Source organism: Anastrepha ludens, chromosome 6 (genome assembly GCF_028408465.1).
Source record: "Anastrepha ludens isolate Willacy chromosome 6, idAnaLude1.1, whole genome shotgun sequence".
Classification (NCBI taxonomy): domain Eukaryota; kingdom Metazoa; phylum Arthropoda; class Insecta; order Diptera; family Tephritidae; genus Anastrepha; species Anastrepha ludens.
Window position 1 is genome coordinate 71109104 of NC_071502.1, and position 16651 is coordinate 71125754.

Here is a 16651-nt window from a genome sequence, read left to right on the forward strand (position 1 = left end):
ATAATGTGCCAACTTATCTGACTGATAAAGTTGAATATGTAAAGGATGCACAAAAATACCACCTTAGAAACTCGAGTGATTTAAGGTAGTCTGGTAACTTACACGTTTTTTGAGGCCATGTTTGGGACATTTTTTGGAAGGGAAAATAAAATTCAATCGGTTTGGTTTTCTGATATGTTATTAAAGGGTTCAGAAGGTGTACAAAAAAAAATTTTTTTTTTAATGTTTTGATGCTTTTTTTGTACACTGCAGCAAGCGGCAAAAAAAGAGGTACAGTGGCTGGCCGGCGTGATTTCGTCACTTGTGGTCATCTGAAACAGAAAAAACAAATTGCTTATTAATCAGTGTGCTTGTCGTTCTGGCGGGTAGTAAGATCAAATGATTTTGACAAAAAATAACAAAATGGCGGACTTCGTAAGAAAATTGCCTTTTTTTAAAGTGGAAATCGGACTAAAAAATGGAAAGTTAGGGACGAAATAAATTAAAACTACTACCCGCCAGAACTATTGATGTGTAGAAAAACATATCTAAATTTCAGCTCAAATAAATTTGTTCTCACGAGGGCCATCCGGAAAAACGTTGATTTGAGAAAAACGCGTTTAAAGTTTTAGCAATTGAGCCACGCAAGTACGAGCCGCTCTCATGTATGTGCTATAATTACGTCAATATTTCGAATTTCGGTCTAAAATTTGTACAGTATATTACCAATATATCGCACTTTCAAAATAGGTATGTAAAAAACCGAAATTCGAAATTTTCAAAATAAGTTACCAGACTACTACCTTAAGAATAAAATTCAAGAGAAAAAAAGCATGCTTCAAAGATTATGTTGTGCATCTTGCGGGATAAGTAGGATTGCATCTATTATGAACTCCTTAAATCATCTGAAACCATCACTCGCGATCGTTACCGATTGCAGCTAATGCGTTTGAATCGAGCTCTCAAAGAAAAGCGGCAGGAATGGAACAGTAAACATGACAAACTGTTTTTGCTGCATGACAACTCCAGGCCACTCGTTGCTAAATCGGTCCATTTAAGTTAAAATTGTAATCGAATTAAGAATAAGGATGAAATAGAGTATAAAAAACACTAATAAAGATTAATTAATGATAATAATAATAACGCCAATGTCCAGAACATTGTATCGACCATGCAATTAATAGTTATTAGGCCTCTACCTCATTTCTAAAATTCGCGTATAGTAATTTACACTAATATTAGTCGTCTTCACCTGTAACTTCATATGCGAAATGTTGACCGCCAGAAATCTGCGGTTAAAGTTCACGAATCTGATACATATCTCTTAGATGAGACCGTTGGTACTCCATTACCGAAAGTAATCAAGTACGGTATACAGTGTTTTGCAAAATGATTAGTGTATGATAAATAAAAGTGTTGCGTAGATTGAATTGGAAAAATAGTGTAATTTTAATGTGACGAAATTTCCAAGATTTGCAAAACAGCTGAAAGTTGAGGGAGGATAATGTAAGCAAAGAGATAATAGAAAGAAAATAGGTAGGATAATGTAAGCAAAGAGAGAATAGAAAGAAAATAGGTGTTTGTATATCAACTCGAGAACTGATTTTGCCAAATTTATATTGGTACCCGCGATTTATAACCTGAAGTATTCTCTCAGTCGTCCATTAACTGCTTTACAAAATTTTATTAGAAAATACAGATGACGTGCTCGGAATCCACTGAGAAGCTATTCTTTCAACTTCAACGGATATTTCCTGTTCGCTTCAATTCGATTATAATTTTGAATTAAAACGACAGCCGAACTAGACAAAAAGAACATTAACGTTCTCTGCTACAAATCTTTCAAATCTCAATTGTCCTAAAAATAGTTAACAGTAACATTTGCTCCTTCTCATTCCATTAACATTCTTTGGTTTAACTTTTATACCAAAATAAATTATTCAATTCAGCAAGCGCCACCTATTGTAAATTTCCCAAAGTGGCGCCTTCTGAGCAACCCTGCGCTTGAATTGCACAGAGCTGGTGGCAACGTTGTGATTCCTATGAGCAGCTGATACTAATTTATTATTGTTTTTATTTAATTCGATTTATTTTGTTATTTTTTGACATATTCTCAGCTTCTTCTGTAGGGTAGATTTTGTTGCACGTTGGGTGGGTGAGTGAGTTTGACCAGGTGTTTTGGTCGGTGCATGCGGGCCGTTAATTTTTTCGTAAAAGAAATTAAAACCTCAACATTTTTACGTGCTTTACGTTAACTTCTTATTGGGAAGCGCAGCAACAAAAACGGTTGTATTCCAATTAAAAATTTGGTGAATTAAAGGATTGGCGAATATGTTTCGATTGTTAGCAGCTAATTGCAAGTATGGCTACGAATTCAAACTGCAAAGCGGCGGTTCATGAGTGTGATTATGTCATTAAGCACTCTGTTGCTAAATATTTTTTAATTGAAACATGTAATAACTAGTAGGTCGAATTCTCTTTTCTTATAGTCGCCATTTAACACAGCAACTGCCGAAATACTATCAATTAAATGGTGTCCGCGATTTTAGCGCTCATTTTAAAAATGCCAACAAATTGCTGCGCGTAGTTGAACAGCAAACGGGCAAAGTGGCAAAGACAAATGGGAAGCGAATATTGAATACGCGCCTTTTGCTATGGGGCGGTTGCGGGGTGTCATTGGGCTTGGGCACACGCACATACCTATCGTTCGCCAGGCAAGTGCAATGCGAAGGCAGTCGATTAACGGGTGTGCTGCACAAGACACTTCAATCGGAGGATAGTAAATTTGATTGGAAACGGTTATGGTCTTACTTGGAGCCGCATTTGTGGGAGCTGCTGGGCGCTATTGCGGTAAATACACGCACACGCTTTTGAAAGTATCTGCCACTTTTTTTAAGGTCATATTTTCCGGCAATATCGCTGTCTCGTTTATCAATATGTGGATTGATAAGCCCGATAATTTAATGCAGGATTTAAGGCAGCTAATATTGGTCTTATCAGTTCAAATTGATTATGTATTTCATATAATTGGTTGCATATCTCATATTACCATGACATTATTGAAAATACATATGAGAAAATAATCTTCTAAATATTATATATAACTAAATATGCTAATCTTTTTCTCTTTTACTCCTAGGCTGCTCTAGTTGTGGCTTTCATTAATATACGCATTCCAAACCTTCTCGGAGATCTGGTCAATACTTTAGCGCGCTATGCTAATACCTACGTAAAAGATCCCCTGCATAATTCGTTCTTCAGCGATGTGAGGCGCCCAGCGAGTAATTTACTCAGCCTGTACTTTTTCCAATCTGGTTTCACCTTCATTTACATCTATCTGCTTAGTCGTGTTGGTGAACGCATAGCTGCAAAACTGCGACAAGATCTTTTCAAGCAAATAATTCTGCAAGATATCGCTTTTTTCGATGCTAACCGCACGGGTGAATTGGTGAATCGTCTTACTGCAGATGTGCAAGACTTTAAAGCGTGCTTTAAGCAATTCTTTTCTCAAGGTCTGCGCAGTGCGGCTCAACTTGTAGGCGGTGGCGTATCACTATTTCTCATTTCACCGCATATGGCTGCAATAGCGTTGGCTGCAGTGCCAGTGGTTGTGATTTTTATGTCATATCTGGGGCGCAAATTGCGAAATTTGAGTAAAAATTCACAAGCGCAGGTATGTATAATTCATTAAAAAACAAAAATTCGGAATAAGTTATCTAAAAACTCACCTTGCAGTCTGAACGTGCTACGGCTGTGTGTGAAGAGGCGTTGTCGAACATACGTACAGTGCGTTCCAGCGCTTGCGAATATCGTGAAATGGAGCTTTTCAAACAGGAAACAAATGAGGCAGCGCGGTTAGCACAAGAATTAGGTTACGGCATTGCTATATTTCAGGGTTTGACAAATTTCTTCCTCAATGGCTTGGTGCTAACCACGCTTTTCATGGGTGGCCATTTGATGTCCACGGAAAGCCTTTCGCCGGGCGCTTTAATGGCTTTTCTAGTTGCGTCACAAGGTGTGCAACGCTCCTTAGCGCAAGGATCTATATTGCTGGGCACCATGATCCGCGGCATGACAGCAGGTTCGCGGGTATTTGAGGTAAAAGAGATATTCCTTAACTACGTACCATATCATACATTACTACATTTATTTAATTTTTTTGCAGTATCTGCAATTGCAACCTAAAGTAGAATTGTTGCGTGGTTATGAGATTCCACAAAAACATCTGAATGGCGAAATCCGTTTTGAAAACGTATCTTTTGCATATCCTTCAAGGCCAGATCATGTAAGCGAACATAAACAACTTACTGTATTTCACACATGCTTATATAGAACGTTCTAACGTTGTGGACCTGCTTTTTATTAGATCATCTTAAAAGACTTCAACCTAATATTGCGTCCCGGTCAGACAGTAGCACTTGTTGGCGCTTCAGGCTCTGGAAAATCAACGGTCGCTGCACTTGTAGAACGCTTTTATGAACCCACAGCAGGCTCGATTAAATTAGATGGCTATAAACTATCCGACATTGCGCCATATTGGTTACGTGGCAATGTTCTCGGTTTCATTGAACAACAACCCATACTCTTTGCAACGACAATACTTGAAAATATACGTTATGGTCGCCCAGGTGCTAAAGAAGATGAAGTCTATAACGCAGCCAAAATGTCGCAATCGCATGACTTTGTCAGTGCATTACCTGATGGCTACGATACTAATGTCGGAGAGCGGGGTACGCAATTGAGTGGTGGTCAACGGCAACGAATCGCAATAGCACGTGCATTACTGAAAAATCCAAAAATCTTGATATTGGACGAGGCGACTAGTGCGCTAGATGCGACTAGTGAAGCTGAAGTACAAAAGGCTTTAGATACAGCAGTTCTGAACCGCACGACGCTAGTAATAGCGCACCGATTATCGACCATAAGAAATGCGGACCTGATTGTGGTGATGGAACATGGTCGGATAGTGGAGGTAGAGTAAAATACTTATAAATAAATATGAAATTTACTTTACTATAAATGTTAATTGACAGTCTGGCAAGCATGATGAGTTAATGGCAAAACTTGGGCTCTATTACGAGCTGGTACGCCAGCAGGAGCGACGCACTGTGCAAGAACCTGAAGAGGATGAACCAAATACTGCCGGCGGAAAGCAAAACAGTTTTACTGCTAATACTAACCGCCCAAATATGCAACAGGGATAAAATGAGCCTATGATGTTTTTAATATTATACGATAATACCTCGAAACATTGCCCTTGTTTATCCTTTGTTGATGATGGTTACTTGAAACTTCATATGTATTTCTGTACTTAAAAAAAGGAATGTAGATGGTTATTAGAATCATAATCTATTTGAAGCAGAATACTATACGAATAGGAATAACTTATTGACTACTGAAATAAGTTAAATTTAAGTTAAAATAACGAAATAACTGTTAATAAGAATAACATTTTAACAGTTGTTGATAATAAAATGCAAGTTGTTAATGACTCAGGCTTGTTTATTTCAAAAGAACAGTTTCGTGAAGAGGCAACGTTAGATTTAAGATTTGTATATTTAGAATTTGAATAAAATTATAAATCACACGTGAGACAGCCACGAAAATCTCACTGCACGAAAACGTAAAACAAAAGCAAGTTCAATGATTAAAGCATGAATAAGCATTTGGTTTAAGCAGGAAGTATCACAATTAATAATAAAGGCCAATATTATGAGCTGGACTCGATATTCGCTGGTTGTCGAAGATCCAAAATCGAATGTCAATTTAGTATTACGAGCGGAGCAAGGTGGATTTGGAGCGGTGCATGCCTGTCGAAACTTTCGTTGCATACCGAATTTAGGGTCGAATGCCATTTTGCTTTCGATTGTGTAGCGTATTGTGGGAAAATTTGTTAAAATGTAAGTCGTGTGCGATTATTTATTGTTTTATAGTAACCAAATAATAAATATATACTAATTTTGTTAATTTTATGCAGGTCGAAAGTCGTGAGTACCAAATATCAATTAGAAAGGCTGGTTGCATTAATGGAAGAGAATCCACAATTCGCAAAAGGGATTTGCACAAAAGTTCAAACAGCAAAAAAATGGGAGGAGTTTACAACAGAGCTGAATTGATTGGAACCACCAGTAAGAACGGCAGCAAAATGGATTAAGGTTAATAATGGTTTTTTTTGTGATGTTTGTAGAAATACATTTTTATTTTCCCTTGGCAGGTATGGGCTGACAAATGATGAATATTTGAATAAAGAAAATTTATAACAAAAATTAAAAAGACACTATGGCGTAAAGGTTTTTATCTTATCGGATAACTCTTCATCCGGAAGTTGAACATTGTAAAGCAGACAACTGTTGGGCAAAGCTGTACACACATTAATAATTTGTGTTGCTTTTTTTGGAGAATAGTGGAGAGCTCTTGCCTGCAACAAACGTCTAAACCGGTTTTTCAAGACTCCAATTGTTCTCTCAATGATACTTCTCGCCTTAGCATGTTGTTTGTTATATGCTCTTTGTGGAGACCCTTCCACAGAGTTTCTGAACGCCGTCATTAAATATGGTTTTAGAGTGTATCCAGCATTAACTGAGGCAGACAAAAATTATTAAAAACGGAATTTCAATTGGTATTTATTACATACCGAGGAGCTAAGTATTGCGACGGCCATTGAGATGTTACTCCTCTAAATGTGCTTGCAATGGCGACATGTTGAAAGCCATAGAATCATGAGTAGCTCCTGGATTTTTCGCATTTATATAAGTTATTTTCATTGCATGATCACGAACCTAAAATTTGTATTATTCGCATTGAGATGAATCGTCGAACCACAACTCAGTTGTACTCATTTTCACAAAAAATATTTTTTGTTTTTAATTTTAAAAATGTTGTTAACAAAGAATTTCAATACCATCGCTTTTTCTTTTATTTTGATTTGCTGTATCAGCTGCGAAAAAACTATCTATTGTAAATGCGTCGAGCGATCGAAATTCACAATAGTCATATTCTTCAGCGAATGAGCCCCATAATACCAAATGAAAATTCGTTCGATCAGCACTTTCGACTAAAGTCGAAGGTCGAATGTTGCTCATAATAAGGGCCATAGGCTTTTATTTTTACAGTGATCGCTTTTGGACGTTTATAAATCTCTGTTACTTGGCGCTTACATGGGGCAGTTTTTTATATATAATATCACCATATTCACACATTTTACTAACACTTTCACAGGTAGAATTGTCTTTTCGTCAGGGTCTACGATTATTCAAAGACAGTAAATTTGGCCAAATCAGTTCAAATTTTTTTTTTTTTTAATTACTCGATAAAATACTTCATATTGTGGCAAGCTTTGTGTGAAACTATTATAAATAATTTAAACAATCATTATTCTATATGGATATTTTTAAATTTTCGTGTTGAGCATGCTGACATTTTTTAGATGTAACTATTGTTTATCCCTGTAAACTTAGTTCACTGTGGGAAATTATGGTGAATATGTTGTGAGTCTTCTTGATCAAGACCATCCGGCATCACTTGTACCGCTGTATTCGTGTCGTTTGTGCTCGCTGGTCGCAGTCGTGAATAATTCGTTGAAATGGATAAAAATTTGCATCTTTTGTGTAAAAAAGATTTTCGACAGTGAATTAAATCGTGTCGTTTATTGTTTTTTATTTCTATTGTTAAGGTAAATTTTAATTTCTCTGTGAAAAGCAGCAGCATAGCGATTAGGAAAAGGTAGCTCTGATTAGGTGTGGAACAGCGTGCGAACGCCAGCGCAAAAGAGAAAAGCAAATAATAAAATCAAACTAGCTAAAAAAAATTGAATAAAATTTAACACAAACTGATTGGCAATTGGTGTGCCTTTTTCAGCACTGCATGGTAATCGTAATTGGCGTATGAATATACTGGTTTTTTAAAACTTGTATGGCACCGTGGAATAACTAGCGTTAAATAATTTCCCAAAAAGAAAATAGAAAAGTCATTTAATTCAGGGCGAGAAGAGGAGTGTGCTCTTAAAAATTGAGTGATATAATTTAATCTATAAATTTATGAATATAAACTTATTCCTAAATTTACCTCGTCGGATTTCGTAAAACATTTGTTTAAATGCATTCCTCTTTCATTTGGGTTTCCATACAATTTTTCGTTTGCCTCTTCCTCCTGTTTTCTTTGTAATTTGTTTCTGCTTTTTCCCGCTTGGGATTACACCCGCTTTTGGTGTAAACTATTGTGAACAGCATTGCTTTGTATGCGATTCATCTGACAGCTTGCAACCAATTGGCGAAATTCATTCATCTTCTCAATTGTAAAGTTGACTATGCTCCTTCTTTTCTCTGCTGATCAACTGCTTGTTTTTGACGTTCTTTTGTTACTGGTGAAAATGAAGAAAATAGAGGTATTGGACCAGTCCACACGTACTTTAGAACGGCTGCTGCTTTTCGCATGCGAATAGTTGTATTATAACAAAATATATTTAATAACGAAACACATTTTAACAACTAATAAACGGAGTGTTGTGTATGAAAAGTGATATTCATATTTTCCTAAATTTTTTTATAATTATGGTAGCGTTTTATCTGTTTCGAATACATGTCGCGTCCCTTTGCAAAATGTCTAATTAAAAAAGAAATCAACGCACATCTACTAATATATATATATATACATAAAATCAAAAATAAATATATGCATTTACGCGCAGAATTTCTCATAGTGTGTAATAAAAGTGTTAAAATACTAATATGAAATATACGAGTAGTGTGTGCAACTAGCAACAGTAAACGCTAGAGAAATTGAAAATTATAAAGCAACGCTGGCAATTATCAATACAAAGCCAACACCCCAATTCAGCAGACAACGTAACACTACCACCACTGCAAAAGCAAACGGATACGGCAGAGAAGTTGTACATACGTGCACTGCACTGCATTGTTTGGTAAACAAACAAGACCCAACATCAATCATCGAACAGGCAAAACAATTGAGTGTTGATACATCCACCACTGACGCAGCGCAAACAGCGTACTAAATCAGCATTCCTTTAGTATAAACACCCAATTGCAGTGCGAAAAATTGACGCGCCTTTTTTGTTTTAAGTGCCGTAATCGTTGTTATCATTGCCAAAATGGGCAATTGCTTGAGTTCAGAGAAACCGGACATTCCCAAAACACAGATTGAGTGCCCACTCAATGTGCCCAATGTGGATGGTGTAGGCAGTCAGCCGGCGGATCAAATTCGAGGTGTTGTGCAACAACAGGAGCAAATACGACAAGTTCCACAAATACCAGAAAATGAAATTTCCAATGCGAATGCCAAGATATTCGTAGCACTTTACGATTATGATGCACGCACAGATGAGGACTTAAGCTTCCGTAAGGGTGAACATTTGGAGATTCTGAATGATACTCAGGTAAGTCTGAAACATATTTTGGTAGTGTTGCAACAGCATAAGATAGTCGTCATAAAGTGTAGGGGATTGTTGCTGAGGGATGTTAATGAGGCTGATATTAATCCGGTTATCGTTTCGATAACGTAGGCGATACTGCCGTGGGAATAAACTAGTAGTGTTAAGCGTTTGAATGGAATGATTTGTGTGTATGTAAAAATGTATCTACTGATTATCTGATATCAAATCGTTCTCAAGCGACCATACTTTGTACTGCATACAAGCATGTTTGCGTACATATCAATAATTACATACATAGATACATACACATGTGTATATGTATAAATTTCGTGCGTCATCACACATTTATGACTCAATGACATGGCGAGTGCATAAGAATAAGGATGCAAGAAATTAACCGAAAATCGTCATACTGGGTTACATACTTATACATACTTACATGCATATGTAATTTTAAGTTGCATATCTTCTCAGTTATTATGATGTGTAATCTGATAGTTGTTTTCTTTTAAGTTTATTATCTTATCGTGTTTCTGTGCAGCATTCATTGAGTGCTCATAGTTCTGTTGATAACATTAAACAAACAGAAAAACGTTATCGCAAACCATATCAGTTTCGTAAGAAGTATTTTCGTTATTTTAAAAATATATTCTAGCGAAATTACACATGGAACGCAGAAATATGGTCGCGTTAAACTCGGTAGAGCTCGGTGTTGATGTAGGTCCGTCTGCTAGAACTTATTTCGATGAGCTTGTTGATGATGTAAGAAATTCCTAAGAAAACTTCTGTTTTGCATTTGTTGTTCATACTACAAACGATATTAATGATATTTGCCGAAAGGTAACCAACATATTTTCAACCGAAATATTTTCACTTCAGTTATTGCAGACGAAGAGCTTCAGCTGCCTCGTGAGACCCGCGCCACTTTGGCTCAATTACGATCTGGATATTGTACTGGGAACTTTGACAATTCTTCCCTATAAGAAATGCTTAAAATCTTTTTTTGGTGAAAATGCCCAACTTGGTCCCCAACTAATTGGCCAATTGGATTCTAACAAATAGCCTTGTATGGGTATATAATATTTATTATACGCAATATATTTAATAAAATGTATAGTCACCAATATTAGCTTTAATGGCAACAGGCGTTTGTAAAGGCTAATTCAACATTCCCATTCTGCTGTTTCCACTCTACACAACATTGGTTACGATGCTTGGAAGAGTTTTCTTCTTGTAAAATCCAAAGTTGGCTCAGTTTTTTGGTAAATATTATTCATCGAAACTTTATTCAAGTTGGCAGTAAACACAAATAAATGGCCAAATCATTTTTCGGAGAAGCAGCCCCAAAAATGAACCTTAACTGGATGCTTAATAGTTCGTTGAAGTTGTCGATTATCAGTAGTACGCCACCGACGTAGGCAACTATTCGCCCAAAACGAAGATTCATACGTTTATATTACGATTGTTAAATTCTGTTCTGAATTTGCCTAGCTCACGCAAATGTTTTTTCAATGTGCTTCGGAATTTGAGGTCCTCAGCACGTTAATGTTCTCGAATCTTGTCTTCGGATATATTAACACCATTTTCTGATCTTTCTTTGAAGAGGTTTTTATGTTTTTTCGGTCTCATCCGGGGAGGTCGTCAGGGATTTTAACTTTGGCATACCATTGTACCCATTTATTTATGAGCGTCTTCGGCTTTTTCAAATATTTTGCTGAAGATGCACTTGACATTTTTGGCCCGACAAATTCTATTCAATTACGGATATAAATCCGGTCGTTCCCGTAATGTAGAAGCGACTGACGTGTGTCTTTATATTTTCCCACAAATGGAGGGACCTACAGCTTTATGCCGCCTCCAAACGGCAAAGAGGACCTTTTTTTTTGGATAAATTAACTCGGAAGCTTGTCATTGCCTGACAAAGGATTTCGAAACCGGGAAATACCGAATAATCGCGCACCAATCTTTTCGGCTACGACTGCATTGGATATTATGATATAGTTTTTATTATAAAACCAAATTTGAAAAATATGTACACTTAAATCAAAGATGATAAAATATCAGGTGAGTCCATAAGTTCGTGTGTTTTTTAAAGGTGGTTTTAAAATTAATAAAAAGGATGTTTAAAGTATTTATTAATCAATAATATATTTCCCTTCATTATTTACAATGTCTTTCCAACGTTTAGTAAATTTGTAATTCCCTGCTCAAAAATTTTTTTGTCCTTGGACCCAAAATACGCTTCGATATCTCTTTTTATAGCTTCTTTTGAGGAGTAGTTCTTGTTACTCATATGGGATTGAAGTCCACGGAAAAGGTGATAATCAAAAGGTGCAATATCCGGAGGGTATGGTGGATGCGACATTAGCTTCCATTCGAGCTCGTTCAGCTTGCCTAATGTTTGCCTGTGGGTATGAGGTCTTGCGTCTTTCAAGTTGTGTCTATTCGCTAAAGACGGTCGATTTTTGTGAAGTACCTCATTCAGGTTTGATGGCTGATGGGAATAATAATCAGCAGTTATCGTCTTTTTTGGTCCCAGAAGTTCATAATAAACAGTACCGGTCATATCCTACCAAATAGACAGGAGAATCTTCTTGGGGTGAAGCCATCTCTAGGGGTCGGTTCTGGTGTTTCATCTTTATCTAACCATTGGATTCAAACCATTTTTGAGCATTCTATTTAAAAGAAGCCCATGTACTAGTGGCATATGTGATGTTGCAATGAGCTAGACCAAAGTAAAACAATTTTTTAGTTTTAGTAGTTAGTTGAGAGGTTATTTCTAACCTTATAAAGGAGACCGTTAACCATTGATAGTTTCCCTTCCATAAAGTTAACGTGGTCATTCCAATTCAAGATAGAATCCATTTTAACACCCAGGAATTTAACACAATTGACCTCGTTAAACAGAATCCCTTTATGGAGAACGCCAAGAGTGGCCACTGGCTTCCTTCTACTTCGGAAACATACAACATTCGTCTTATTAACATTTAATAAAAGTTCATTTAGTCTAAAGAACTCATCGAGAATGATCAAATCCACCTCAATGTTCACCTTAATTCCTTTACTGCTATCGCCTGGATAGAAAATAGAGCAATCATCCGCAAATAAAAATAGTTTTCCTCTTAGAGGCAACTTGGAGATATCATTTAAATATAATAAAAATAATAAGGGACCAAGAACGGAGCCTTGGGGAACGCTTATATTAATAAATTTTGAGTCACTGACTTCCCCGTTAATGATAACATATTGCTTGCGGTTATTGAAGTAACTCCTGATTGGACTGATGGAGCTGTCCGAAAAACCATACAATTTAAATTTTTGAAGGAGAATACCATGATCAATTGAGCCAAAAGCTTTGCTAAGATCCAGGAAAATGCCACCAACCAACTTGTTAAGTGCCATATTTTTACAGAGGAGGTCAATCAGTTTGATAGGAGCCGTTTGCGTCCCCAAGCCTCGACGAAAGCCGTACTGATGCTCGATCAAAATTCCACTATTTGAAATAAATGAATACATTTTGTTGTAGAGTAATTTTTCGAAAATTTTACTGAGAGTTGGGGGGAATTGAGATCGGACGATAATGGTCAGGGTTACTTTTTTCCCCTTTTTTTTAAAAAATTGGGGTAATACTCTGAGTTTTTAAGCAGTCAGGAAAATTGCACGATTCCACTATTGTATTGAACAAGAGGCAAATTGTTGAGCGAAGACCTTCACGAGAGTTTTTGAAAATCACACTTGAAACTCCATCCAACCCGGAAGATGATTTATTGCTTAAACTGGCCATAACAATTTCCACTTCAGAAACGAATGACCTTTGGAAATTAAAAGTGGGATACCCAGGCAAAGTTCCAAGCGATTGAAAAAATGTATGTCGTCAGACGGAAAAGAAGTGAACGACGATGCCAAAGGATGGCTGATGGAATAAAAGAAGTTATTAAATTTATTTGCAATAGCACGATCGTAAAGTATGACATTGTTCTCATCTATTGGATAAGATTTGTCAGATTTCTTCTGAAACAATGAATTAATTTTTTTCCAGATCTTTTTAGGATCACCTTGGCATTTTACTATCTCATTTCTTGTATAATTGGAGCGCTTTTCTTTTTTTATTTTTGTTCACCTTAATTGTCCTTAACTGGGTATTTAATCTGACAATAGAAGATAAGGAGTCCATAAGAAGATCGCAGTTAACAGTGCTGGCATCGGACGTAGAAACTAAAGATTGATCTGTCGTCTAACTGCTCCGTACTTAATCTTCTTAATGACTTATTCATCATACAAATGATTAACTACCGAGAAATTAAGATTGACATGAATGATAACATGGTCGCTAAAGGCACAATTAATGATAGATATTTTAGTTGGCGATAAACCGTTAGAAAACAAGTGATCAATGCAGCTATTGCTCAAGGGTCTCGTAATCAGAAATAGGAGGTGCTCATAATTATAGCTTGAACAACAGTTTAAAAAGCTCCTTGAAACATTAGATTCATTAATTGTATTAATGTTAGAGTCTCCACAGAATAGTGACTCAGCATTTCCGAGAGAAATGAATTTTTGACAAAGGCATTCTATAAAGGACTCAGAGCTACATTGGTGGGATCTGTAATATCCAATTATATTTACCTTAAAATCCAGTAATTTTAGACCAACAACCTCGCATTGCTGTGAGCTCACGTTGAAGATGACTGAGAATGAAATACTGTTACGAATGTAGATGCTAACGCCACACAAACAGAGGAAGATCAAACAAGGTGTTCCTTTCACCCTTGCTGTTAAACTTTTATCTATCGAAGCTCTCCCAACTACCCGAGTGAGTCTCTTGATCTCAGACGCTGAAGACTGCACGATAATGGCGTCGGGCAATGACATTGATGGCCTGTGCCACAACAAGGTCCTAAAATCGCTTGCCGGCAGCACTTGGTGCAAAGATAAAGAATTGTTGCTATCGATATTTAAGGCAATTAGTCGGCCGGTTCTAAACTATGTTGCGCCTGTCTGGTCGCCTGGAACTAATGACACGCAGTGTATAAAGCTCCAGACTTGCCAAAACACTGCTATTCGGACAGCGACGGGCTGCCCCCTGATGTCTCCTCTTCAACACCTTCACAAGGAGGCACAGATGTTCCCTGTAATGGAGCACAATAAACTGCTCAGCAAGAAGTTCCTTTTAGGGTGCTACCGCAGGTTTCACCCTTGCAGACACCTGTTTGAGCCAGAGCCGCCTCCCAGGCACGTCAGGAGACACCTCAATTACGCCGACGAGATCCAGGACAGACATTTACTGGACCAGACGTGTTTACACAGACAATAAACGACATTCAACCGTCACCACCTTCCTAAGCTCCCGACCACCGAATGCAGTAATCGGAGTCCAACCACCACCTACAGCAGATGAAGAGCTCCAGCTTCACCGTGAGACCTGCGTAACATTGGCCCAATTACGTTCTGAATATTGTAGCAGGTTAAACTCCTACTTACCCAAAATTGACCCCGACATACCAAACATATGCCCTGCATGTGAAGCCACCCCTCACGACACTAACCACCTTTTCAAACCCACTCATCTATCACCCCTCTCGCTGTGGTCTCAACCTGCACGTTTCCTGGGCCTACCTTTAGATGTGCAAGGCGAATACGACCGGTGATATACACTACACTGAGATGGCTTGTATTACGGCTACAACAACAACAACGGATCGTAACGGTAACTACGGATAGTTTTTTCATAGAATAGGTCTCAAAGTTATAAAAAAATGCACTTGATATAAAAAGTGGGAGAAAATAAGTGTTAGTTGCATCAAATAACGACCAAACGGTTTATGATTTTCGTTCAAACAGAAAGTACTTTGAACCACAAAACGGCGATAAAAATAGTTTTTCGCAAGCAGCTTTCGACGTCGAATAAATAATTTTGCTTCAAGTGTTTCGACTGCTGACTGACGATGATTGGCTGCCTTCACGCCTGACTAACTTTCAAGCTGACCGGCATTGATTGTAATATGCACTCATACTTACGCACTTGCATACATATAGATATGGTGAAACAAAAAAAAGTTACCGATAGGCGTGGTGGGTGTGAGGCGCAAAATAGTTTTTTTAATACAACTACTATGTTTGCATGTGGTGTGCATTAGATATGGAGGTATATGTATGCAGTTAGGTACCTTGTCTTGCTATGCTACTATACATGCGAAAGCAATTATCGCATAATCAATTTTTCTATTCATTGAATGGCTTATAAAGTGGTTTTTGAGTTGGTGTTTCTTGCTCGTTTACGGTTTGCTGCCGCTACTCTTGTGGCTTTGCATTTTATGTGTTTTTCTCTTTAAATTATTTTACAGTAGTGACGACTCGACAGATATTACATCTTGTACGCTTTCAATTTTTTTTATATTCTTTTATATACATGTATATATAGGTTTTAATAACTATTAGTTAACTAACTGGTTAGGTAGCCACTGCTTGTTGCAATATCGCGATGCACTCAATTCTGAATAAAAGGATATTCAAATTTCTAAAAGTAATCACTTGTATAATACTACTACGCAGCGGCACGTCGTAGCGGGGGTATGAGTTCGAGTACCACTTTTCTGGCAATGAAACCCAAAATTAGTAAAAGTTTTGTTCAAAGCTTCATGTTTATATGCGATATCATATCTGGTACCATTGACTGTTCAGATCTACTCAGCCTAATAAGTTTCAACGTGCATAATATCCATTTTATGTTGAAGTTCTCAGATCTTAAAAGTGGACTTGATCTCGTGGACATGGATGACGATGCCAAGGCCTCCCTTTAAGTCACTTACTGGGCGTCATTATTTGTCAAATACATCATCAAATTAATTTTAGTTCTAGTCAGTAAGGCTGCCACAATTGAGATAATTAAATAAATAATCTTTAGAAAACTTCAGGGTATGGAGGTTTATAGCCCATTCAATTTTAGTTTAATAGATTCTGGTTAGAAAGTTTAACGATTTTGATGAAATTTTGAAAACAACTTTTTGCGTTGTATAGTTTTTTTGTGTAGTATGAACTATATTTTTATAAAATAATAGTGGTGCGTTTATTCTAATTTAACCAATTCAATTTTATGATGCTTTATTTTATTTTAAATAATTAAATAAATAATTCGTTTTATATTAGTTTATTTTGTTTTATTTTATATATTGTATTTTAATTTACTTGACTTTATTTTGTAATATTTTATAATACTGAAATGCTAATATATATAGTTGTTTTGTTTTATATATGTATAGGGTGGGCCATGTAAAATTTGCT

The 16651-nt window shown here is 36.8% G+C and overlaps 2 protein-coding genes across 6 annotated transcripts in view; both read left to right on the forward strand.

Annotated features, from left to right (window-relative positions):
- The first annotated feature begins 2048 nt into the window (after nucleotides 1–2048).
- On the forward strand, nucleotides 2049–5468 carry LOC128867440 (mitochondrial potassium channel ATP-binding subunit). Its single transcript, XM_054108642.1, has 7 exons — nucleotides 2049–2339; nucleotides 2469–2829; nucleotides 3119–3652; nucleotides 3715–4077; nucleotides 4145–4264; nucleotides 4346–4951; nucleotides 5013–5468. Exons 1-7 carry the CDS (start codon nucleotides 2311–2313, stop codon nucleotides 5181–5183), a joined length of 2184 nt encoding a protein of 727 aa, XP_053964617.1. The 5' UTR covers nucleotides 2049–2310; the 3' UTR covers nucleotides 5184–5468.
- Nucleotides 5469–7510: 2042 nt separating this feature from the next.
- Nucleotides 7511–16651, forward strand: part of LOC128867591 (tyrosine-protein kinase Src42A-like) — an 82182-nt gene continuing 73041 nt past the window's right edge. For 2 of the 5 annotated variants that reach the window (XM_054108958.1, XM_054108962.1), the window contains exons 1-2: nucleotides 7511–7651; nucleotides 8536–9373. In XM_054108958.1, the coding sequence (XP_053964933.1) occupies nucleotides 9089–9373 (285 nt within the window). In that variant the 5' untranslated portion in view covers nucleotides 7511–7651; nucleotides 8536–9088. The remainder of the gene's footprint in view (nucleotides 7652–8535; nucleotides 9374–16651) is intronic. The other 3 variants (XM_054108959.1, XM_054108960.1, XM_054108961.1) reach the window with 3 other exon arrangements.